The sequence below is a fragment of the Ornithorhynchus anatinus genome, chromosome 4, assembly GCF_004115215.2.
Source record: "Ornithorhynchus anatinus isolate Pmale09 chromosome 4, mOrnAna1.pri.v4, whole genome shotgun sequence".
NCBI lineage: Eukaryota > Metazoa > Chordata > Mammalia > Monotremata > Ornithorhynchidae > Ornithorhynchus > Ornithorhynchus anatinus.
The window spans coordinates 117757929-117783289 of record NC_041731.1 but is presented as its reverse complement, the minus strand read 5'-3'; the positions used below and the strand labels follow the sequence as shown (position 1 = coordinate 117783289).

The 25361-nt window shown below is 42.5% G+C and overlaps 1 protein-coding gene across 3 annotated transcripts in view; it reads left to right on the top strand.

Annotated features, from left to right (window-relative positions):
- The window catches only part of LRRC7 (leucine rich repeat containing 7), a 551725-nt gene that overhangs the window by 245643 nt on the left and 280721 nt on the right, over nucleotides 1–25361 (top strand). For all 3 annotated transcript variants that reach the window (XM_039911928.1, XM_039911927.1, XM_039911926.1), the window contains exons 5-6: nucleotides 4138–4216; nucleotides 22315–22404. In XM_039911928.1, coding sequence (XP_039767862.1) covers nucleotides 4138–4216; nucleotides 22315–22404 — 169 coding nt within the window. The remainder of the gene's footprint in view (nucleotides 1–4137; nucleotides 4217–22314; nucleotides 22405–25361) is intronic.

The window sequence follows — 25361 nt, the reverse complement described above, 5'->3', positions numbered from 1 at the left end:
GCAGATGACCCCATACTCAGGATCTACTAAGGGAAGGAGTAAAAGTCATATTTCCTGGCCTTGAGCATTTAGTCTTAGGGAGGGGAGAGGACTGGTTCCGGTCCTCTCAAAAACAGTTGTTCGTATAGCACTCAGAAAATGGAAATGCTTGGTGACTTCAGCCATCCTGCCCCGGAGAAAGTAGACTGTAAGCTCCCTGAGAGCAGTAATCTTCTCTGCCAATGTCCTCTTCCAAACTCTTAGTAAAGTGTCCTGAAGACAGTGAGAGCTCAATAATACCATTGATTAATTGAGTAGTGCAATATGCCCTCCTGCCCAGGGAGGAGTAGTGCAGTAAGCCTTGCAAGTTCAGCCCTCACCACTTTATGCCTCTATTATGCAAAGAAAATGATATCATTTGGCAGTGGAAAACCCCCACACAGAGAATCAGAAAGAAAAGTCACCTGTTCTGTCCAGTAGAGTAAGCACAAATATTAACAGAATGAGGCAGAGCCCCCGAGTCTGCAGAAGAGAGCTGGTGCAACCAACAATTACTCTCCCCACCTTCAAAACCTTACTGAAGCCACATCTCCTCCAAGAGTCTTCCCTCACTTAAACCCTCCTTTCCTCTTCTCTCACGTCCTTCTATGCCTCCCTGACTTGCTCCCTTTATTCATACCTCTCCCAGCCCCACAGCACTTATGTCCATATCTGTAATTCATTTATTTATATTAATGTTCGTCTCCCCCTCTAAACTGTGATCTTGTTGCAGGCAGGGGATATGTCTGCTAATTCTGTTGTATTCTCCCAAGAATTTAGTACAGTGCTCTGCATACACTGCATACATATAAGTGTCCAGTAAATACAGTTGACTGACTGACTGGGCTCCCCTGCGGCCTCCGCTCATTTTATGGTGGGGACTTGTGCGCACATCCTACGATCCCCATTACCTGCGCACTAACTCCTCTAACTATCTCCGTTTTCTAGAGAAGCAGTGTGGCCTAGAGGAAAAAGCAGGAGCCAGAGAACCTGAGTTCTAATCCCAGATTTGCCCCTTGTCTACTGTGCGGCCTTGGGCAATCCACTTAACTTCTGTGTGCCTCAGTTTCTTCATTTGTAAAATGGGGGCCTATTACCTGCTCTCCCTCCTACTTATATCATGAGGCTCCTGTAGGACAGGAACACTGTGTCTGGCCTGACCAACTTGTATCTAGCTCAGCATTTAAGATAATGCTGGACACATAATAATTGCTTAACAAATACCATCATTATTAACCTTCACTCTTAGTAATAATAATAATTCTGGCATTTTGTAAGCAATTACTATGTGCCAGCACTGTGTTTTTCCATATTATGCTTCACTCTGTGAGTGCCTAAATACTCTGGGCTTAGAAAATTAGGTTTCTGCGTATGGTATGTTTCAAATACAACAGGATGACAATATGTTTGGGTCAGGAGCCCCTGGTTCATACCAACCAGGACCTTCCTGGGCCTCAGTGACACATAGTAAAGTAAAACCACACCTCTGATCACCAAGGTTACTGTGGAAAATTTTTTTACTTAGTTTTACCAACGTGCAAGGGAGTGACGCATGTACACACTCCACTCCACCAAGGGTCCAGTACCAGTCTGCTGGTCAAGGGAGCCTGTTCTGCCAATGTTTCTTCATTGTACTTCCAAGTGCTGTTGGTTTCTGCTGCTTTTGAGTGCTGCTGTCCTGCTGCTCCAGCATGCCTCTCTGCATGCCCCCCTTGCCATTCAAAGCGACCACATTTTATCTGCCTTAGGCATCGCAGATGTGGCTCTACATGCAGTCATTGATTAGTCCAGGCCCATTACTGGGTAGAACAGGGAGAGAAAACCCCACAGACCCACAGTCACCTGCCTCAGCCTCTTAAGGGAGGCTCTAATATTGAAATTAATATTGAGAGACATAATGGTTTAGTGATCTTCTGTCCTTGGGTCTTTTTTAATAATGTTGGTATTTGTTAAGTGCTTACTATGTGCCGAGCACTGTTCTAAGCGCTGGGGTAGACATAGGGGAATCAGGTTGTCCCACGTGGGGCTCACAATCTTAATCCCCATTTTACAGATGAGGGAACTGAGGCACAGAGAAGTTAAGTGACTTGCCCACAGTCACACAGCCGACAAGTGGCAGAGCTGGGATTCGAACTCATGAGCCCTGACTCCAAAGCCCGTGCTCTTTCCACTGAGCCACGCTGCTTATACCAATAATAATTATGGTATTTGTTAAATGATTACTATGTACTCTGCACATAGTAAACGTTTAATAAATGCTATTGAATGAATGGCAAGCAGAACACTATACTTAATGTTTGGGAGAATACAATACAACAATAAACAGACACATTCCCTGCCCCCATTGAGTGCCTTTGCGAGTCTCTTCTTTCTTGTTATTTGCGGGATCACAAGCAGTCACTAATAAGGCAGCTCATTATTCGGTTAGGTTTCTGCATATGGTATGTTTCAAATACCACAGGATGACAATATGTTTGTGACTTTCAAGACAACACATGGTTCAGGTGTTGGGTGCACACACTGCTGTTCGGAACATGATCCCATATTTACCTTTTCAGCGACTCAATACTGTCAGCGTCGATTTCTTCAAATACGAAAAAGTTACTGTGACTTTGAGGAAAACTAATGTGACAAAGAAATTTGTGATCCTGAGGGACCATTTAATGTTAAGTAATGATAGAAAGTCTCCAAAAGTTACCATTTGTTTTCCCTCATTATCCCAAATTGGATGTTCCAGGACCTGAATCTTTTTACTCTCTCTCTTGTTCCTCTTCTATATTATAACTGAGCTATAAAATATCGTTACCAAACTTGCTCCTCTTGCTACTGCCTAAGATTGGCATGGCTTCATTGCAAAATAGAGAGGTGATTTAAATAAGTGATTTAAATTCAGAAGACAGCAAAAAATCCTGCAGCCTCTCCTAGAACCTTCTGAAACAAACTCCACGTCATCCTCTAAATAACTTTTTTTCTTTATTCCATTGAGGCATATACCCTTCGGAATAGTTAATGCATGTTCTTTCGGGCCTTTTGGGGTCTGCCATGAGCATATTATTTTCTAACCAATCAAGAGAATTTTTTTAGTGCTTACTATGTGCAGAGCATTGTACTAAGGATTTGAGAGAGTACAATACAACAAAATCAGCAGACCCATCCCCTGCCTGCAACAAGATCAGAGTCTAGAGCAGGAGACAGACATTAATATAAATAAGTGAATTACAGATATGTACATAAGTGCTGTGGGGTTGAGGTGAATTTCAAGTGTCCAAAGGTCACAGTTTGAAGTGCTCAGTTAATGCAGAAGGGAGAGCAAGCTGGGAAAAAGAGGGCTTAATGGGTAAAGTCCATGGTCAAAGCACTACAAAGTCCTATCCATACTGTACCATCTTCTTTTAAAATGTCACAGTCTGTGTACTCTTATGGGAGGCTTCAATATTGAAATAACTTAGACATAGAGGTGTAGTGATCCTCTGTCTTTGGGTCTTTTTTAATGATAATACCAATAATAACTATGGTATTTGTTAAATGATTACTATGTGGCAAGCAGAGCACTGTACGTACTACTTGGGAGAGTACAAGACAAGAATAAGCAGACATATTTCCTGACCACAGTGAGCTTACTGTCTAGCGGTGGAGACAGACATCAGTATAACTAAATAAATTACATATATGTACATAAATGCTGTGGGACTGGTAGGGGGGATGAACAAAGGGAGCAAGTCAGGGTGACACAGGAGAGAGTAGGAGAAGAGGAAAGAGAGAGCCTGAAATGTGATTACCAACTCACATTATACTCTCCCATGCACTTAGTACAGTTCTCTGCATACACTAAGCACTCAATAAATACAGTTGATCAATTGATTAAAAGTATCAATATTTCTAACAGATCCAGTTGTATACTATTGCCATGGTTTTTTGATAATACATACATACTGAAGCTTGATGGAAAAGGGTTCTACTTGTAAATTTTAATTAGCAGACTTTCTTAATTTAATTATACGTTGTGTTCTGTATTTTAGTGATGGTAGAAAATAGGTGTAAAAATGTTAGCATCTATTGCACCCCCATGTTTTCCTAGAATATTGCCATAATTCTTTTTTTTCTCCTCAAAATTTTTAGGGGTACAAGAATTTCCAGAAAATATAAAGTGCTGTAAATGTTTAACAATTATTGAAGCCAGTGTCAATCCCATTTCTAAGTGAGTATTGTTACATTTTTATTTACATTTTCTGTTGAAAAGACTAAGCATACTATCATAAATGGATGAATAGTAGTGAAGAGAAACATTTTTGTTTGAAAACATCTTGAGGTTCTTTTAGAACTAAAATAAAACTAAATGTTTCAAGTTGGTTTTTCATTTACTGAGATCTCAGTTCTGATTTGTGTGTCTATTTTTGGAAAGAATTGATATATTTCTAACAAAATACATTAGATGATGCTGACTAAACTGCAACTTTCCTAATTTATTAAAAGCATGTGGAAATGTTTTGAGGTGATTACTGTTCATTAGTCATCATGCTGTTTTAAATGGAGAATGAGAGATATTCACTTTGAAGCAGGCAACATTTTGGAATTGCAAACATAGGACCCCATGCAAACAGGGTTTCCCAACTCCTTCATTTCTGTTTCCAAATAACAATGCAGCATTACCTAGTGGATAGAGCACAGGCCTGGGAGTCAGAAGGACCTGGTTTTAATCCCAGCTCCACCATCGTTGGCTGGATGATCTTGGGCAAATCACTTAATTTCTCTGTGCCTTGGTTACTTCCTCTGTCCCATGGGGATTAAGACTGTGGGGCCCATGTGGGACAAGGTCTATGTCCAACCTTATGAGCTTGTATCTACCCCAGTGCTTATTACAGGCCTGGCACATAGTAAGCTCCTAACAAATGTGATTTTTTTAGAAGTGTACTATGAAGTATACTAAAAAGTCTATAATTCCAAGATCCCTTTAGACCATCAACCTGAATTTTCCAGTCTGGGACTGGGTAAAAATTTAAGGCACTCATCAACTCTCTCCTCTCTATGCATTTTCTCTCTCACTACAACCTAGCTTGCCTGCTTTGCTCCTCTGCAGCCAACCTAGTCCCTGTACTTTGTCCTAATCTTTCTTACCATTGACTACTTGCTCCCAATCCCCTCCTGCCTGGAAATACCTCCAGGTTCTCATCCGGCACTGCATTGCTCTTCCCATCTTCAAATCCCTTCTCAAATTACATCTTCGGCAGGAGACTTTGTGTGATTAATCTCTCATCTCCTCCGCTATTCCCCACCTTCTTCCTGCCTCTTCAACACTTCCACATCACCAATGTACTTGAGTCTTCACCTGCTAAGCACTTGGATACTCATCTTTCACCCTCTCCTACCGGTAGGAAGAAGAATCATATTTATTGAGCACTTACTGTGTACAGAGCACTGTACTCAGCACTTGGGAGAATATAATTCGGCAACAGATAGAAACAATCCCTACCCAAAAACGGGCTCACAGTCTAGAAACAGTAAACAAACATTCATTCATTCAATTATATTTGTTGAGTGCTTACTGTGTGCAGAGCACTGTACTAAGCACTTGGAAAGTACAGTTCATTCATTCATTCAGTAGTATTTATTGAGTGCTTACTATGTGCAGAGCATTGTACTCAGTGCTTGGAATGTACAAATCGGTAACACATAGAGACAGTCCCTGCCCTTTGACGGGCTTACAGTCTCAGCAATAGAGACAATACCTGCCCACAACAAGCTTACAGTCTAGAAGAGGGGAGACAGACAACAAAACAAGTAAATAGGCATTAATATAAATAAATAGAATTATAGATATATACACATCAAAAGAGTAAACAGGCCTTACTATAAATAAATAGAATTATAGATATAATAATTGTAATAATAATTGTAGTATTTGTTAATCACTTACTATGTGCCAAGCACTGTTCTAAGCACTAGGGTAGATACAGGGTAGTCAGGTTGTCCCACGTGGGGCTCACAGTCTTAATCCCCATTTTACAGATGAGGTAACTGAAGCCCAGAGAAGTCAAGTGACTTGCCCAAAGTCACAGCAGACAAGTGGTAGGGGCAGGATTAGAACCCATGTTCTCTGACTCCCAAGCCCGTGCTCTTGCCACTAAGCCACGCTGCTTCTATATGTACATATATATACATATATACACATATATATACATATAGAGATATAGATATGTACATATATACAAGTGCTGTGGGGTGGGGATGGGGAATAGAGCAAAGGGAACAAGTTGGGGTATGGGGAAAGGAGGGGGAGTTGAGGAAAAGGGGGGCTTAGCCTGGGAAGGCCTCTTGGAGGAGGTGAGCCTTCAGTAGGGCTTTGAATGGGGGGAAGTGTGATTAGTGGATGTGAGGAGGGAGGGCTTTCCAGGCCAGAGGTAGGATGTTGACCAGGGGTCAACGGCAGGGCAGGTGAGAATGAGGCACTGTGAGGAGGTTAGCGGCAGAGGAGCGGAGTGTGCGGGCTGGGTTTTAGGAGAGACGGGAGGTGAGGTAAGAGGAGACAAGGTGATGGAGAGCTTTGAAGCCAATAGAGAGGAGTTTTTGCTTGATATGGAGATTAATAGGCAGCCCCTGGAGGTTTTTGAGGAGGGGGGTGACATGCCCAGAACATTTCTGTAGAAAGATAATCTGGGCAGCAGAGTGGAATATAGACTGAATTAGGGAGAGACAGGAGGTTGGGAGATCAGAAAGGGTGCTGATGCAGTAATCCAGTAAAGATAGGATGAGTGATTGTACTAATGTGGTAGCAGTTGGGATGGAGAGGAAAGGGAAGATCTTGGTGATGTTGTGAAGGTGAGACTGGCAGTCTTTGGTGATGGATTGGTTATGTGGGGTGAATGAGAGAGTGGAATCAAGGATGACACCAAGGTTGCACACATGTGAGATTGGAGGGATGGTAGTGCTGTCCACAGTGATGGGAAAGTCAGGGAGAGGACAGGGTTTGGGAGGGAAGATAAGGAGCTCTGTCTTAGACAAGTTGAGTTTTAGGTGGTGGGAGGACATCCAAGTAGAGATGTCCTGAAGGCAGAAGTAGATGAGAGTCTGGAGGGAGGGAGAGAGAACAGGGGAGGAGATATAGATTTGGGTATCATCCACGAAGAGATAGTTGAAGCCATGGGAGCAAATGAGTTCACCAAGGGAGTGAGTGTAGATGGAGAACAGAAGGGGACCAAGAACTGACTCTTGAGGAACCCCAACAGTTAGGGAATGGGAGGGGGAGGAGGAGCCCGTGAAGGAGACGGAGAATGAACAGCCGGAGAAATAAGAGGAGAACCAGGAGAGGACGGAGTCAGTGAAACCATGGTTGAATAACGTGTTTAGGAGAAGGGGATGGTCAACAGTGTCCAGATTGAGGAGGATTAGGATAGAGTAGGAGCCATTGGATTTGACAAGAAGGAGGTCATTGGTGACCTTTGAGAGGGCAGTTTCAGTGGGGTGAAGGGGGCAGAAGCCAGATTGGAGGGGGTCTAGGAGAGAGTTGGAGGAGAGGAATTCGAGGCAGTGAGTGTAGATGACTCGCTTCAGGAGTTTGGAAAGGAAGGGTGGAAGGGAGATGGGGCGATAACTGAAGGGGGTGATGGGGATGGGAAGGGTTTTTTTTTTTTTAGAATGGGATAGACATGGTTGTGTGTAAAGGCAGAGGGAAGAAACCAGTGGAGAGTGAGCAGTTGAAGATGGAAGTTAAGGAGGGGAGTGGAGGGCTGATAGTTTTTATAAGGTGGGAAGGAATGGGGTCTGAAGCACATGTGGAGGGGGTGACCGTTGAGAGGAGGGAGGAGATCTCCTCTGAAGATACTGATGGGAAGGTAGAAGAGGGGGTCGAGAAGGGGGGATGCAGGAGGGGGAGTTGTGATTTTGGGGCACACAGCACTGTTGGTGTTAATTTTCCTAATGAAGTAGGTGGCCAGATGGTTGGGGGTGAGGGATGGGGGAGGGGGAGGGACAGGGGGCCTGAGGAGGGAGTTAAATGTCTGGAACAGCTGACGAGGGTGATGGGCATGGGTGTCAATAAGGGAAGAGAAATAGTTTTGCCAGGGAGAGGTGTAGGGAGAGTTAAGGCAAGAAAGGACCAACTTAAAATGGACAAGGTTGGCCTGGTGTTTAGATTTCCGCCAGCAGTGTTCAGAGGCTCCAGCATAGGAGTGAAGGAGGCAGATAGTGGAGGTGATCCAGCACTGTGGGTTAGTGGTGAGAGAGCGAGTGATAGGGATAGGAGCGAGTGAGTTGAGTTGAGTAGAGAGGGTGGAGTTGAGAGCATCTATTTGGGCATCAAGAGTGGGTAGAAAGGGTAGGGAGGCTAGGTGGGGTGTGATGTGCTGAGAGAGATAGATGGGATCTAGAGAGCAGAGGTCTCTGTAGGGGAATAGTACAGATTTATGGGGAGGAGGAGTGTGAGAGAGGAGGCAAGTGAGAAGGTTGTGGTTACAGAATTTCAGAGTTAGTGAGGGTGGGGGTGCCATGCTTAGATGATGAGATTGGCACATGTGTCAAGACACATTCCCTCTCCACAGTGAGCTTATAGTCAAATGGAGACAGACATCAGTACAAATAAATTACAGATATGTACATAAGTGCTGTGGGGCTGGGAGAGGGGAAGAGCAAAGGGAGCAAGTCAGGGCGACGTAGAAGGGATCAATCAGTCGATCAGATTTATTGAGCAAATACTGAGTACAGAGCACTGTACTAAGCACTTGAGAGAGTACAATATAACAAAGTTGATAGACACATTGCCTGCTCCTAAGGAGCTCACAGTCTGGAAGGGGGAGACAGATATTGATATAAATACATAAATTAGGCCTATGTGCATAAATAGCGTGGGCTGAGGGAGGGGTGAATAAAGTAGCAAATCAGGATGATGCAGAAGGGAGTGGGAAAAGAGGAAATGAGGGCTTAGTCAGGGAGGTCCTCTTGGAGGAGAAGTGCCTTCAATAAGGTTTTGAAGGTGGAGAGAGCAATTGTCTGTCGGGTGCGAAGAGGGAGGGCTTTCCAGGCCAGAGGCAGGACGTGGAGAAGAGGTCAGCAGTGAGATAGACAAAATCGAGGTATGGTGAGTAGACTAGCATTAGAGGAGTGAAGTTTGCGGGCTGGGTTGTAATAGGAAACAAGCGAGGTGAGGTAAAAAGGAGCAAGGTGATTGAGTGTTTTAAAGCCATTGGTAAGAAGTTTCTGTGTGATGCCCAGGTGGGTGGACAACCACTGGAGGTTCTTGAGAAGTAAAGGCTTTTGTGCAAAAGTGATCTGGGCAGCAGAACTTAAAAGTGTGGGCTGGAGTGGGGAAAGACAGGAGTCAGGGAGATTAGTAAGGAGGCTGATACAGTAATCAAGGCCGGATAAGATAAATGCTTGGATTAATATGATAGCAGTTTGGATGGAGAGTAAAGGGAGGATTTTAGCCATGTTGTGAAGATTGAACCAACAGGATTTAGTGATGGATTGAATATGTGGGTTAAAATGAGAGAAATGAGTCCAAGATAATGCCAAGGTTGCAGGCTTGTGAGACAGCAGGAATCATGTTTACGTTTTATATTGTACCCTGCACACAGTAAATACTCAACAAATACTACTGATTAACTGATTCACAGATTATTACTTTCCCTCGCAATATTTTAGAGATCCCTAAGACCTTGGCCATTACATCTAATCTACAAGCCACCTTCTTTTTCACCATCCACTTTGTCCTCCTTCACCTAAGCCACCCCCTTTTTTTCCTCTCCTTATCACAAGCATTTTTGGGGGGTGTTTCTTAGGGTAACCTCTGATGGCTCTTGTGAATGTGACACTAAGATGTAGGTGGTATCAAGTGTGTTCTGCTGGTGCCGCAGTGTGTCGACATGATGCGATGTGCAATTTTGCAAAAATATGTTTGCCCAAAATAAGCTTTTCTCTAGGGACCCATAACCTACGTCCCCCCGACCATTGAGTTCCTCTCCTAGTTCCCCATCAACAATCGTATTTATCAAATGCTGTGTGCAGAGCACTAAGTGCTTTGGAGAGTACAATATAACAATAAACAGGCATATTCCCTGCCCACAATGAGCTTACAGTATAAAGGAATGCCACTTCTAAGCAACGTGACTCAGTGGCAGGAACCAAGGTGGAGGAAAGCTGGACACTGAAAAGGAAAATACTGGATATAAAACTGTCCCGTGCTAGACCTGTACCCAATTGAGAACAAAACTGTCTGGAATTAAAACACCTTAGTGTTTCTTCCAAGCAAAGAATGTACCAGATACTGAAGGTTACAAAAATAAGCAACAATGCCTGCCTCTAATCCTCAGGGAGTTCATAACGTAAACATGAAGGAAGAAAGAACAAAAGGGAAAAAAAGAATCGACAGATCAAAAATTCAGACTGCATTAGACATGATTACTGTTGCAGAGGTGATTAAAAAATCATCATCTGGAGCCTTAGTTTTGCTTCAAGCCTGTGAGTGCAGTTTTGTAGCAGCACATATTGGGGACAGCTGTACCTCTACCACAAGATGCTCTCCAACCTCTAGGGATATGCAATTAGGAGAAAAAGAAATGGCAACTTCTCCGTGTCCTCTCAATATGCCTGATTCCAGCACTATCTGTTTCCATTGAAGTAGAAACCTACGTTTACTCAATTTTTTGTACAGGTCTGTCAGTTGTAGAAAAAAATGTGACAAATTATAATTCTGGTTGATTTTAACCTTAGCAGACATGTTCTGATCTGTTAAAATGTGACTCTTGGGGTTGAATTGCCTTTGACCAAGGAGGTTTGCTCTAGGTCCAGTGTAGAATGGAAAGCTTTTGGCCCAGTTTTTCATATTTGCACAGGCAAAGGAAAATAAAGGTCAATAGATCAGAAGCCTTGAGGTTCAATAACAATTTTCCTGCAGCTGAATCCGCAATTGACATTGTCCATATGAGTACTGCAGCATCTTCAATTTACTTGACCAGCATAAGATGCTGTTGGCATTTCAAGTGGTAGATCAGTCATTGCTCTGCACACAGGAAACACTGCACTAAGTGTTTTTTTATGGTATTTTACTGTGTGTCAAACGCTGATCTAAACACTGGGATAGTTACAAGTTAATGATGTCAGATAGAGTTCCTTTCCTACATGGGGCTCACAGTCTAAGTAGGAGAGATAATAGGTATTTAATCTCCATTTTACAGTTGAGGAAACTGAACCACAGTGAAGTTAAGTGACTTCCCCAAGGTCATACGGCAAGCAGAATCAGAAGTAGAACCCAGATCCTCTGGCTTCCAGGCCCGTACTCTATTCCAGTAGGCCATGCCGCTTCTTGAGGCCAAATTGCTTCTCATCTGGTAGAGTACAACCGAGTGGTAGAAATGCTCCCTGCCCATAACGAGCTTACAGTCTAGAGACCAGAGTGGAGGAATTCCAAATCAGCTAATCAGTGGTACTTATTAGGTGCCAACTGTGTGCGATGGATGGAATCTTCCTTCAAGAACTCGGGACCAACCTCAGTTCGAAATTCAGGTTCGAGAGCCTGTGCGAAGAAATGGGTTTTAGGGCTAATGGTTTGTTCAGCCCCATTCACACTACCTCATTCCCTGACACTCAGATTCTCGCCAAGGCACAGATTGCATTGAGTGAGCAGTCATTTCCAAGGGCTGAAAGATGACCCAGGAGGCTTCTCTGTGTTGTCTGTATATGAGTCCGGCTGCAAGATAAAATCATGAAAGAGAAAACTCTTTGTAAGATATGATTATTATGCAGACTAATCCCTGTAAGCATTTGATAATTACCCAACCCTTAGCCCCAGAGCACTTATGTACATATCTGTAATTTATTTCTATTAATATCTGTGTCCCCCTCTAGAATGTAAGCTCACTATAGGCGGGGAATGTGTCTACCAACAGTTTTGTACTGCATTTTTACAAGCACTTAGGACAGGGCCCTGCCAACAGAAAACTTTCAATAAATACCTTGATTGATACATATACTATCAGTTTTAAATGCAGGTATTAAAAATATATCAAGTACAAATGCATTTAGAAAGTTTATGTTGGGCAGGGCTTTTTTTAGGAGAATCAAGATAACAAGCTCAGAGTCAAACTTATGGTTTTCAGGCATATATTACTGTAAATTTTTAAAAATAGTATTCTCTGTCCATTTTTTTTTCTGGAGCCAAGAAACAAACAAGACCAATTTCATCTTGCAAAAATTAATCAACATGCATTTATTGAACAGTCTCAAGGGTGGTGAAATATTTTATGACCAAAATGCCTTTTTTCTAGTAGCTTCTAAAGTGTAATTTAAAATTACAGTAAAAATTTAAGTGAGAAAAATCTGAAATAGAAGCAAAATAATCTTATTTTGCTCCATCTCTTCCAATGATATAAAATTAGCTTCACCGATTCAACGTGATGCAGCTAATGTTGAAGAGAAAAGTGTCAGCCTTCATCCAGTAGAGTCAACTCCATGCGGGCTATGAGATTTAGAATAGCAGTGTGATGTTTGAGTTTCTATCCTTCATTTACATTTGTGAATACTGAACATTTTAACTTTGATATGAAATAAGAAGAAAGGCAAAGCCATGACAATGAAGAAATATTTGACAGCTAAACAAGTGGTATTCCTTATCGCCTTTTTTAAATTAGCCGAAAAAAAGCTAGCTACTTGATTCTCAGGCAACATAATAATTGAGCTATTTAAAGGATATTTACTTAGTCATGTGTATTATGTAACTCGCGTCTTCCATTATGTAAATGCAAACTGGTTCTCCCATTTACATGGGGAAGGAGTCTTTATAGGACTCACCACTATTTCTTTATTATCGATTAATTCAAGGATCAAATAGAGGTAGTTATGATTTGGGTTGAATTTTGTTTATTTTAATATCTAAAAACAAATACGATAGGGATCTTCACTTTGATTCAAGAGTCTAATGTTTAGGGTAGTTCTGGTTGAAAGTTATTTAGCCCGATTCCCCCTTTCGCCTCCAAAAATATGTAAACAATATGCTGCCTTGTACATAGAGGGGAAAAATCACTCTCTCCACAGCCATCCTTAGACCATGAACCTGGCCCTTTCCTTTCCCCATCTAATCATAATAATAATATTATAATAGCAATATTTGTTAAGGGTTTGCTATGTGTCATGTGCTGCACTAAGCATTGGTGTGTACATGTTATATATGGAGATTGGACACAGCCCTTGTCCTATATAAGGCCAAGAGTCTAAAAGGGAGGGAGAACAGGAATTTATGCCATTATTAATAATGAGGAAACAAAGGCATGGGGAAGTCAAGTGACTGATTCGTTCATTCATTCAATTGTATTTATTGAGTGCTTACTGAGTGCAGAGCACTGTACTAAGCTCTTGGAAAAGTATAATACAACGATAAAAAGTGACATTCCCTGCCTTTATGTACACTTGGGTGCAAACACAGGCATGAGAGAACAGTTTTCTCTCCCTTCCCTTCCAGCCCCACTCTTTCTCCCTTTTCCACCTCCAGGGCTTCTCTTTCTGTTATTTTTCTTCATTTTAGCAAGAAAAAGCGCAGGCCTCTGGCACATCGCACCCTCACTCACAAGAGACCACTTGTCCCTCTCCAACCGTGCAGCTCAAGAGAGAAGCTGTCCTGCCCCACCCCACTGGGACACCCCTTCAGCCTCTGCTCCCCACCCACCCTCAGAAAGGGAGACCAGACACTAGCAGCAGCTGTGTGGCCTTAGATTGTTAGGGTACTGTAGCCACTCAGGATCCTCCAGAATCCAGGACTTCCTCCCCCACCTCCTTCCTCTGTGACCACTGTGTGTATTGGACTCTGAGCAGCAAGGAGCCTGAAACTCTATATTTTTAATCAATCATTTAGTTAATCCATAGCATTTATGGATGTGGGTAACTAATGTGGGCAGATATGGTATTCAGTCCTCACTGTTGCCACCACCTACCACTCAAATTTTGGCCACATCTGGGTGTGTTTATGCAACTCCTAGTTCCTAGGAGAAGTAGAAGTGAGGAGGGGAGAAAACTGAGTTACTGGATATCCCACTACTCTCCTAAATTACACTTCTAATTGATTGATTTGTTTTTCCTCTTTTAACTGCCAGTCAGTTCTCAGAAAACACATTATTTTTTCAAACTGTTTAATCAATTTGGGGATTATCTGGATTTCGCTCTTGATATAGATCCATTCATCATGCCTATCATCTTGCTAGATTTGGAGTGCTGGCCTGGTTACAGTTTCAGCCAAATTTATTTTGAGCTCAGTGTTCCTGGAGAGTTTCACTTATTTGATTCTCTTTTAAAGGGAAGGTTTTAAAAGTCTTGACTATTTGCTGGTCCTCGGGAAAACCATAAACCATGGAATTGCTAGATTGAGTTGAGGAAAGTGCTTAACAGCCTGTTTGTTTTTTAATGCATGTAAGAAGGCAGGTTCTACTACTATTTCTCTTGCCTGTTAGACTGAATTTCTGGCTAGGAAGAAGCTCACTGTCAGCAACAGCTTACTATCCTTTTTAGATTTGCTTACCCTTGGCCAAATCCCTTTGTCTTTTGACCATTAGCACCTTAGTTCCACATTCTCTGTTGACTGACAGAATCGATCAGTGAATTAATCAATCAGTGGTATTTTTTAAGTGCTTAGAAACAGATGGAATCAGAAGGCTCTGGAAACAAGCAGAGTATTTTCCCTCTGCAGGCCCTCATGGGGAGGGTTTCAAAAACATATTCCTCTAGAAAGAATGTCTTTGTATTTTGAAGTGGACCAGCGTGTTCATCGATCGATTGATGGCATTTAGTGCCTGCTGTGTGTAGAGAATTCCACTGAGCATTTGGAAAAGTACAACAGAGTTGGTAGACATGTTCCCTGCCCATGAGGAGCTTGCAGTCTAGAGGTGGAGGCAGAAAAATATATTTGAATATGTAGGTAAGTGCTGAGGGTGGGGTAAATATCAAGTGCTTAAAGGGTACAGATTCAAGTGCAGTGAATAGATGGTGCAGTAAAGAGAGGAAGTTAGGGAAATGAAAGTTCAGTTAGGGAAGGCCTCTTGAAGGAGATGTGATTTCAGTAAGACTTTGAAAGTCAGGAGAGTGGTTGTCGTATATGAAGGGGAAAGGACTTCTGGACCAGTGGGAGGATATAGGTGGTGGATTGGGAGCTGGATAGACAAGATCGAAGTAAAGTGAGTAGGTTGGCTTTAAAGGTATGAAGTGTGCGGATCTTCCGATCTCCTGTCTCTCCCCACTTCAGTCTATACTTCACTCTGCTGCCCGGGTTATCTTTCAACAGAAACGCTCTGGGCATATCACCCCCACTCCTCAAAAATCTCCAGTGGTTTCCTATCAACCTTCATATGAAGCAAAAACTCCTCATTCTTGGCTTCAAAGCTCTCCATCACCTGGTCCCCTCCTACCTCACCTCCCTTCTCTCCTTCTATAGCCCAGCCCACACACTCCACTCCTCTGCTACTAACCTCCTCACTGGGCCTCGTTCTCACTTGCCCCGCTGTTGACCCCTGGATCCAAGTCCTACCTCTGGTCTAGAATGCCCTCCCTCCTCACATCCTCCAAACTAGCTCAATTCCCCCCTTCAAAGCCCTACTGAGAACTCACCTTCTCCAGGAGGCCTTCTTAGACTGAGCCCCCTTTTTCCTCTTCTCCTCCTCCCCTCCCCATCACCCCTATTCCCTCCCTCTGCTCTACCTCCTCCCAGCCCCACAGCACTTGTGAATATTGGTACATGTTTATTATTCAATTTATTTTATTAATGATGTTTATAGATCTATAATTCTATTTATCCATTTTGATGCTACTGATGCCTCTCTACTTGTTTTGTCTTGTTGTCTGTCTCCCCCGTTCTAAACTGTGAACCCGTTGTTGGGTAGGGATTGTCTCTATCTGTTACTGAATTGTATTTTCCAAGCGCTTAGTACAGTGCTCTGCACACAGTAAGCTCTCAATAAATACAATTGAATGAATAAATGGGGAAATCACCAGGGTAAGATAGGAGGGAGGGAGCTAATTGAATGTTTTAAAGGTAAGGAGTTTTTGTTTTATGCAGAGGTGGATGGACAACCATTGGAGGTTCTTGAGGATTGAGGAGATGTGGACTGAACTTATTTTAGAAAAGTGATATGGGCAGCAAAGTAAAGTATGGACTGGAGTGGGGAAAGGCAGAATGCAAGGAGGTCAGGATCAGCATTCTTTCTGTAGTCAAGGTTGGATAGGAAAAGTGCTTGAAACAGCTTATTAGTAGTTCGGAAGGAAAGGGAAAGGTGGATTTTATTGATGCTGTGAGGTCAGAACAGTGGATTGTCTCTATTTCTTGCTGAATTCCTACTTTCCAAGCACTTAGAACAGTGCTCTGCACACAGTAAGTGCTCAATAAATACGATTGAATGAATGAATGACAGGATTTGGTGACAGAGAGAATCTGTGAGTTTAGTGAGAGAACTGGGTCAAGGAAAATACTGAAATTAAGGGCTTTTGAGATGGGGGTGTGGGGGAAGATAGTGATGTTATCTACAGTGATGAGAGAGATGGGGCGAGGACATGGTTTGGGTAGGAAGGTGAGAGTTCTGTTTTGGACATGTTAAATTTGAGGTGTCAGTGGGACGTCCAAGTAAAGATGTCCTGAGGCAGGAGGAAAAGCAAAACTGCAGAGGAGGAGAGAGATCAGGGTTGGAAATCTAGATTTCAGAATCATCTGTGTAGAGATGGAAGTGAACCCACTGGGACAAATGAGTTCTCCAAGGGACTGGATTTAATGGAAAATAGAAGGGGACCCAGAACTGAGCTTTCAGGGAATCCCAAGTTAGAGGTGGGTAAGAGTCCGAGGAGAAGCCCATGAAAGAGACTGAGAAGAAGTGACCAGAGAGATAGGAGAACCAGAAGAAGACAGAGTCCAAAGGGAAAGTCATTGGTAGGACCAATCAAAACTTGTTCTTTATTCATTCATTCAGTCAGTCATATTTATTGAGAACTTACTGTGTGCAGAGCACTGTACTGAGTGCTTGGAAAGAACAATTCGGCAGCATAGAGACACAATCCCTACCCAACAATAGGCTTATAGTCTAGAAGAGGGAAAACAGACAACAAAACCAAATAAGTAGACAGGCATCAATAGCATCAATATAAATAAATGAAATTATAGATATATACACATCATTAATAAAATAAATAGAATAATAAATATGCACAACTATAAACAAGTGGTGTGGGGTGGGGAGGAGGTAGAGCAGAGGGAGGGAGTTGGGGCAATGGGGAGGAGGAGCAGAAGAACTCCTGCGCCTAATAGGTGCAGCTAATAGGCAATTAGCTTCACTGCTAATTCTGTTGTATTGTACTCTCCTAAGCCCTTAGTACAGTGCTCTGCACTTGGTAAGTGCTCAAAAAATGCCACTGATGGGAAGATTGATTGATTGATTCATCATAGAATCCCATACCCGGAAGGGACTTTGAAAGCTTTGTTGACCTTGTTCGAGGAAGCTGGGGCCCCCTTATCCAAAAGAGGTGAATGTGTATTTTTATTTTATTTCTGAGGATGGAGACTCTACAGCCTGCTTCAGTAGCCTGTCCCAATGTTCTGTCACCCTGGAAGCCAAGAATTGTTTCTGTTACGGTGTCCTCATACTGTCTTGGACAAAAGAATCACCATTTTCGTCCTAAAGAACACTTAAATTTTGGCTTGAGTATTTATCATTCCCCCTTTACTCCCCAGCCATAATTCTCCTCCAAAGACTAAGTGATCCATATTTCTTTAACCTTTTCTCACAGGAGACCTTTCTTTAACGCTTTTCATTAACCCAACCTATTTACTCCCTCAGTCTCTCACTCATTTTCTATTTATTTTGTCTTCTTGGCTCTTCTCTCCCTTACTGTCCTATTTCTTTGCATTCGTATCAATCAATAGGCAAAAAATTCTACCGAATACTTGGAAGAGTACAGTGCAACAGAGTTGAGTAAATATAACTACATATGAGTAAATGTGCCTACGAATATAGCGGAGTTCATTCAATCATATTTATTGAGTTGACACAGTGCTCTTGCATGTGCTCTTGCAAACATGGGTTAAGCGACTCATCTCTCTCATTCAATCCACATATTCAAATTGTCACAAAATCCTGTCAGTTCTACCTTGACAACATCACTAAAATCCACCCTTTCCTCTCCATCCAAACTGTTACTGTGCTGTTTCAATCATTTTTCCTATCTGGCCTTTACTACTGGACCAGCATCCTCGCTGACCTCCCTGCATTCTGTCTCTCCCCACTTCAGTCCATACTTTCCTGTTGTTGTTGTTTTTTCTTTTGTTTTTAATAGGATTTGTTTGGCGCTTACTATGGGAAAGTCACTGTTCTAAGTTCTGGGGTAGATACAAAGTAATCAAGTTGGACACAGTCCATTTCCCATCTGGGGCTCACAGAACTAATCCACATATTACAAATGAGGTAATTGAGGTCCAGACAAGTTAAGTGACTTTCCTGAAGTCACAGAGCAGACCAGTAGTGGAGCTGGGATTAGAGCCCAGGTCCTGTTGACTCCCAGGCCCATGCTCTATCCACTTCTCCATGCTCCTTCTCTACTTTGCTGCCCGCATCCTTATTCTAAAAGAAAGATTCAATCCACATCTCTCCCTTCCTCAAGATCCTCTAGTGGTTGTCCATCCTCTTCTGCATCAAATTCAAGGAGTTTATAATCCAGTGGAACCCCTGCATCTCTCTTCTTCAGTAAACTCTTGTAAATTGTAAGTTTGTCAGCAAGAACCATGTCTACGAACTCTATGTTGTACTCTCCCAAGCGCTTAGTACAGTGCTCTACACAGAGTGTAAGCACTCAATAAATATGAGTGATTGATTCAATATAACCTATAAGGAGTTTTGAAAATGGTGATTTGTTCACCTAAATCCCCACTTTCATAATCGCCAGGGTCTCTGTTGCCTTTCACAAAAAAACAAAAGCGCCTGACATATGATTTCAATACTTTCCATAAAATGTCCCCTCCTAAAACTCAGGTGATACTCTATCCTTAATTAGTGGGGTGGATACATGTTCATCAGATTGGACACAATCCCTATCCCACATGAGGCTCACAGTCTATCTAGGATGGAGTAAGATTGAATCCCCATTTTACAGATGAGGAAACTGAGGCATGGATTACCTAAGTGACTTGCCCAAGATCACATTGCAGGCAGGGCTGGGATTAGAACCCAGGTCCTCTGACTGTCAGGCCCATACTCTTTCTATTGGCCACACTTCTTCCCACTTTGTATGTACCATCTTGGCAGGTAATTGCGACTGAATTTTTTTTTTAACCAGCTTATGTCTTAACTTCCTTGATATTTATTTTCTTACTCATTTCCCTCAGTTGTATTAGAGCAAGGGCTATATCTCCCACTTCTATAAGCATTATAAGCACCTAGTACATACAGTGCTTTGTAAATTTAGGGTGTTCAAATCAGCAAATTCTGTTGCTGTTGACATTCTGAATACTTGCTGAGGCCATCCCTAAACCAACAGCTCATAATGAATGCTATCACTTAATCGGTGAAATTTATTGAGGGCATGCCATCTGCAGAGCACTGTACTAAGGCACCTGGGAGAGGACAATACACTAGAGGAGTTAGACATGATCCCTGCTCTCAAGGAACTTACAGTCTAGAGCTTACAAGCAATTTGGTGGTGCAGGGGATCTAATTTCTGTGATCCTTCCCTCCATAAATTGATCATCAATCAATCAATGGTCTTTTTTATTGAGTGTTTTCTGCCCTGACCACTTAACGAGGTACTTAACCTAACTAAAAATAGTTTTCATTAGGGACCGTTTGAGCCATAAAATGGGATGAATGCCACATATTAGAAGAAACCATTGTTAATTGTTTTCTTGACCCTGTCAGGAAGCTTACAACCATGTAGGCGAAAGAGATGATATTATAATATTGGATTTTTCCATCCGTTATATGGATGGCGAGTCACATTTCTAAATTGTGGGGTGAATAGAGGCTAAGTTTTTACTTGTGTGTGGGTTCTCCAAGAGCTTAGTAGAGTGCTAGAATTCAGCAGGCTCCCAGTAAAGACCTTTTTTTTATTATTACTATTAGTGAGGAAGTAGGTGGGAGGTGTTTGGGAAGGGCTGGCAGGTTTTGAAAAGCTAATAAATTCCAGAGACCCAATCTGGGTTTTTTTGAAGGTTCTTGCATCTGGGATAAAACCAGGATGAGAAAGCTTTCATCTTTTCAGCTGGAAACTTCTGGTGATAATGGACAACCTTGTCCACAATGCAGTTTGTACTTGCAGCATCAGTCAGTCATTCACATTTAAAGAGTGCTTACCGTGGGCAGAGCACTGTGCTAAACGCTTGGGAGAGTACAGTATTATGATATAACAGACACATTCCCTGCCCACAACATGCTTATAGGGTCTGAGGGTGGGAAGTTTTAAAGCACCAGTAGCTTTTAAGGAACTAGATCGTCACCTGCATAGCAAAGGCATTGCAATCATCACTTGTGTGTGAGCCAGTACTCTGGTATTTGAACACTAGCAAAGGAAAAAGACTGGCAATGTCACAGCACCTCAGGGAAATGTCACCACCTTCCTGTCTCTCAATCAGTCAATCAGTGAGTCATATTTATTGAGCATTTCCTGGGTGCAGAACACTGTACTAAATTCTTGGAATGTACAATATCAGCAATGGATAGAGACAATCCCTGCCCCAAAACAGGTTCACAGTCTAAAAGGGGGAGACAGATGGCAAAACAGAACAAGTAGTCAGGCATCAATACCATCAAAATAGATAAATAGAATCATAGATATAGACACATCATTAATAAAATAGAGTAATAAATAATATATACAGATATACACAAGTGCTGTGGGGAGGGGAAGGGATTAGAGCAGAGGGAGGGAGTAGGGGGAATAGGGAGGGGAGGTGGAGCAGAGGGAAAGGGAGGGCTCAGTCTGGGAAGGCCTCCTGGAGGAGGTGAGCTTTCAGTAGGGATGTATACTTAAGTGTTTTGGGGCTGAGAGAGGGGTGAATTAAGGGTGCAAATCCAAGTGCAGGGGTGGCACAGAAGGGAGTGGGAAAAGAGAAAATGAGGGCTCAGACAATCAATCAATCAGACTAGTCAATCCATCAGTAGTACTTATGGAGAACCAGTCCAGGATCAGTCCAGAAGCTAAGCAGTCAAGTTGCCATCCCACCTAATCCAATGGTCCCCTGCTAGATTTCCAGGGGCTTATTAGGTCAAATCGGGTCATCTGCCCTAGGCATATGATAAGCCCCTTTGAATACATTCATTTTCTCTCATGTACTGCTCTTTGGTTGAGAATATTTGCATCTTTAAGCAAGGTTTTAGTTGTGCCCATGATGCCAAGTACATTTGTTCATGTTGTCGGATTTTGTTTCCAGAATGAAATATCTTAGAAAAACATCTCTTCTCAATTCAGTAGCATATAGGAGTCCATAAAAGGATTAAACAGAGTCTTTTCATTTTCATAAACTTAGGAAAACCAATTTTCTTCTCCAGAAACATGAACCAGAAACCCATGAGCAAGATATTACATTACACTAAAGTTGGTGGGGAAAAAATTAAAGATGGAAAATACATTTCTCGGCATTGCATCTGGATAACTGACAGAAGCCATGGGTTTCCAAAAATATCGGCGACTCTTAGAAGCAGCATTGGTAAACAACAACCATTTGGGGTTTGTTCTCAAGGCACTAATTAAGGCCAAAGCCTGATATGAGCCCGATTCAATACAACTACAAATCGAGACCACACGTTAGATGGATATCGCCTCGGGTAGGGGGAGTGGGAAGTAAAGATTTTAAATAAAGATGGTATGCTGAGCGTGCAATTCAATTTTCCATTTGGGAACTGAAGTAATGACTGACAGGCTTTAATTATAAAAGGAGAGAGATGGGAGACAGGTCCGTCTATCCGAATGAATATTTTCTGTCAAAGAGGAGAAGGACCCCGGTTTTAAAATTATGAAAAGCAATGCAGTTGGCAATGCACTTTTCATTTTCATGAAGAATTCCCCTGCTAAAAAGCTGAAAGTAGGACAGGAGAAACGAAAGACGTGGTCTCAACTTGGCAGGCCCATAAATCTCATCCTGGGATATCAGCGTGGAGAGGATGCATGCCATTTGTTTTAATAACAGGCAAAACTTGCAAGATGTAACACACTGCTCAATAAATTCCACAGTTACTGTTATCCCAAAGGAGGGGCTGGAAATTTAGCACTTTTTTTTGTTCTCCTAAGGGATCTACATTTTTGTTCTGTTGCCATAGCAATACTGATGCAATGACTGAACCTTTAACTCCTTTTTAGGCTCCCTGATGGCTTCACACAGCTTCTAAACCTGACCCAGCTCTACCTGAATGATGCCTTTCTGGAGTTTCTTCCAGCCAACTTTGGAAGGTAAGAATCAGCTGTTTGGATTTAAGCCCTCTCACCTTGCTCTAAGGAAGTGACTAACCCTTGTAAAACCACCCCTACCCCATGAGTCCCTATTTAGAGAATAGATGGACAGAATTTTTCTCACTCCCTAGAGTGTGGTAGATCATCTGTACTTTCCTAACTGCTCTGCTGCTGGATTTACTCACGTACCAGGACTAGACTGACAAGAAAGGCCCCAGAGATCCTGATGAGTAGATTTAAGTTCTGAGCAGAATAATAATGTTGGTGTTTAAGTGCTTACTATGTGAGAGCCCTATTCTAAGCACTGGAGTAGATACAGGGTTATCAGGTTGTCCCGCGTGGGGCTCACAGTTTTAATCCCCATTTTACAGATGAGGTAACTGAGGCACAGATAAGTTAAGTGACTTGCCACAGTCACACAGCTGACAAGTGGCAGATCCGGGATTTGAACCCATGACCTCAGACTCCCAAGTCCGTGTTCTTTCCACTGAGCCACGCTGCTTCTCCACATTTCCACAAATTTCAGTCTGAAACTACTTCCCTAGTGCATGTTAATCGCCTCCACTTGGTTTACTGGACCTCACTGTGTACAACCTCACACTACCAAATAGAAAATTGGATTGTGAGCCCCTGAGAGCCAAGGATTGTGTCTAATTTCCAACAGCATATTCTTCCCAATACTTAGAATAGTACTCAGCACACAGTAAACATCTAAAAAACACTACTACTATTACTAATCAATCAGTGGCATTTCTTGAGCACTTACTGGATGCAGAGCAGTGTATTAAGTGCTTGGGAGAGTACAATCCAAAAGAAGTGGTAGATATGTTCCATACTTGCTATTGCTATCACCATCACTATCAGTCTGTATATCTAATTTATTGAATGTTTACTGTTTTTAGAGTCCTGTACCACTACTAATAATGATGGTATTTGTTAAGGGCTTACTATGAGCCAAGCACTGTTCTAAGCACTGGGGTAGGTACAAGGTAATTATGTTGTCCCATGTGAGGCTCACATTCTTAATCCCCATGTTATAGATGAGGTACCTGAAGCACAGTGAAAAGTTAAATGACTTGTCCAAAGTCACACAGCTGACGTGGCAGAGCTGGGATTAGAACCCATGATCTTGACTCCCAAGCCCCTACACTTTCCACTAAGCCATACTGCTTCCCAAGCTAAGCACTAAGTACTTGGGAGAGTACAGTTTAACAATGTAACAGATATTTTCTCTGCCCACCACCACCATTGGTAAACAAAAACTTCTCACTCTGGGCTTCAAGACTCTCCATCACCTTGCCCCCTCCTACCTCACCTTCCTTCTCTCTTTCTACTGCTCACCCCGCACGCCCGGCTCCTCTGCCACTCACCTCCTCACCGTCCCCCATTCACGCCTATCCCGCCATCGACCTCTGGCCCACATCCTACCACTGTCCTGGAACGCCCTCCCTCCTCACCTCCGCCAAACTAACTCTCTTCCCCTCTTCACAGCCCTACTGAGAGCTCACCTCTTCCAAGAGGCCTTCCCAGACTGAACTTCCCCTTGTCCCTCTGCTCCTGATGCTCCCCCTCACCTTCTGCTCCCTTCCCCTTCCCCCACTTCACCTCCCCTCAGCTAAGCTCCCTTTCCCTCTGCTCCTCCCCCTCTCCCTTCCCCTCCCCTCAGCACTGTGCTCATTTGTATGTATTTTTATTACCCTATTTATTTTGTTAATGAAGTGTACATCCCCTTGAATTCTATTTATCGTGATTCTGTTGTCTTGTTTTTGTCTCTGTCTCCCCTGATTAGACTGTAAGTCCGTCACTGGGCAGGGATTGTCTCTATCTGTTGCCGAATTGTATATTCCAAGCACTTAGTATAGTGCTCTGCACATAGTAAGCGCTCAATAAATGCTATTGAATGAATATTTATTAAGTACTTACTGTGTGCAGAGCACTGTACTAAGCATTTGGGAGAGTACAGTGCAACAATATAATGGGTACATTCCTTGCCCACAATGAGCTTACAGTCTAGAGGGGAAGACAGACATTAATATAAATGAATAAAATAAAATTAAATTAGGACTGGAGAGCCTTTTGAATTGAATCATTGCAGACCAACACACCTCAGGACAAAGCTAAAATCCCAAATGGATTCCTAGTACAGTTTGGAGCCACATATGGTGTCCATGTATTTCTGCTAAAGATGCAAGTATTTGATTTATGCTAGCTGAAAGTGGCGTTGTATCTGGGGAAAAAGAAGTCATGACTTATGCGGTTCCAGCTCCAAATTGGAACGAGTTATCTGGGGGTAAAGGATTTTTTTCAACTTTAAAAAGACAGTGTATATTAAATCTGTCCATTAATGTCCATTATGTAGGAGAGTAATGCATTTCACTGCATTATTTGATTGGTATTTGGATCTGCTATGGAAACATTGCGTGACGACTCTATCCAGCTATGGGACTGCAAAAACCAAGGATTTCGTAGTGGATAGGGAATGAGCCTGGGAGTCAGAAGGTCATGGGTTCTGATCCGGGCACCACCACCTATCTGCTGTGTGACCTTGGGCAAGTCACTTCACTTCTCTGGGCCTCAGTTACCTCATCTGTAAAATGGGGATTGAGACTGTTAGCCCCACATGGGACAGGCACTATGTCCAACTTGTATCAAACCCAGCATTTAGTACAGTGTCTGGCACGTAATAAGCCCTTAGCAAATGCCATCATTTATTTTTAACGTTAATCCCATAGAATCAAAACAAGCTATTGAAAACAGTCGTTTTTAAGGAAGTTTGGGAAAATGTAAAAATGAAATAAAGTTGCACAGAAACTTTTCACATGTTTTATTTTCCTGATTAGGTGTGAGAAAATCATATTGAATGTAGGTTTAGGAAGAAATGAAAAGCTAATGGATAAGGTTGGAGGAAAGGAGAGGAGATAAGACACAAGTGATTACTTTTAAATCATCAATCATCC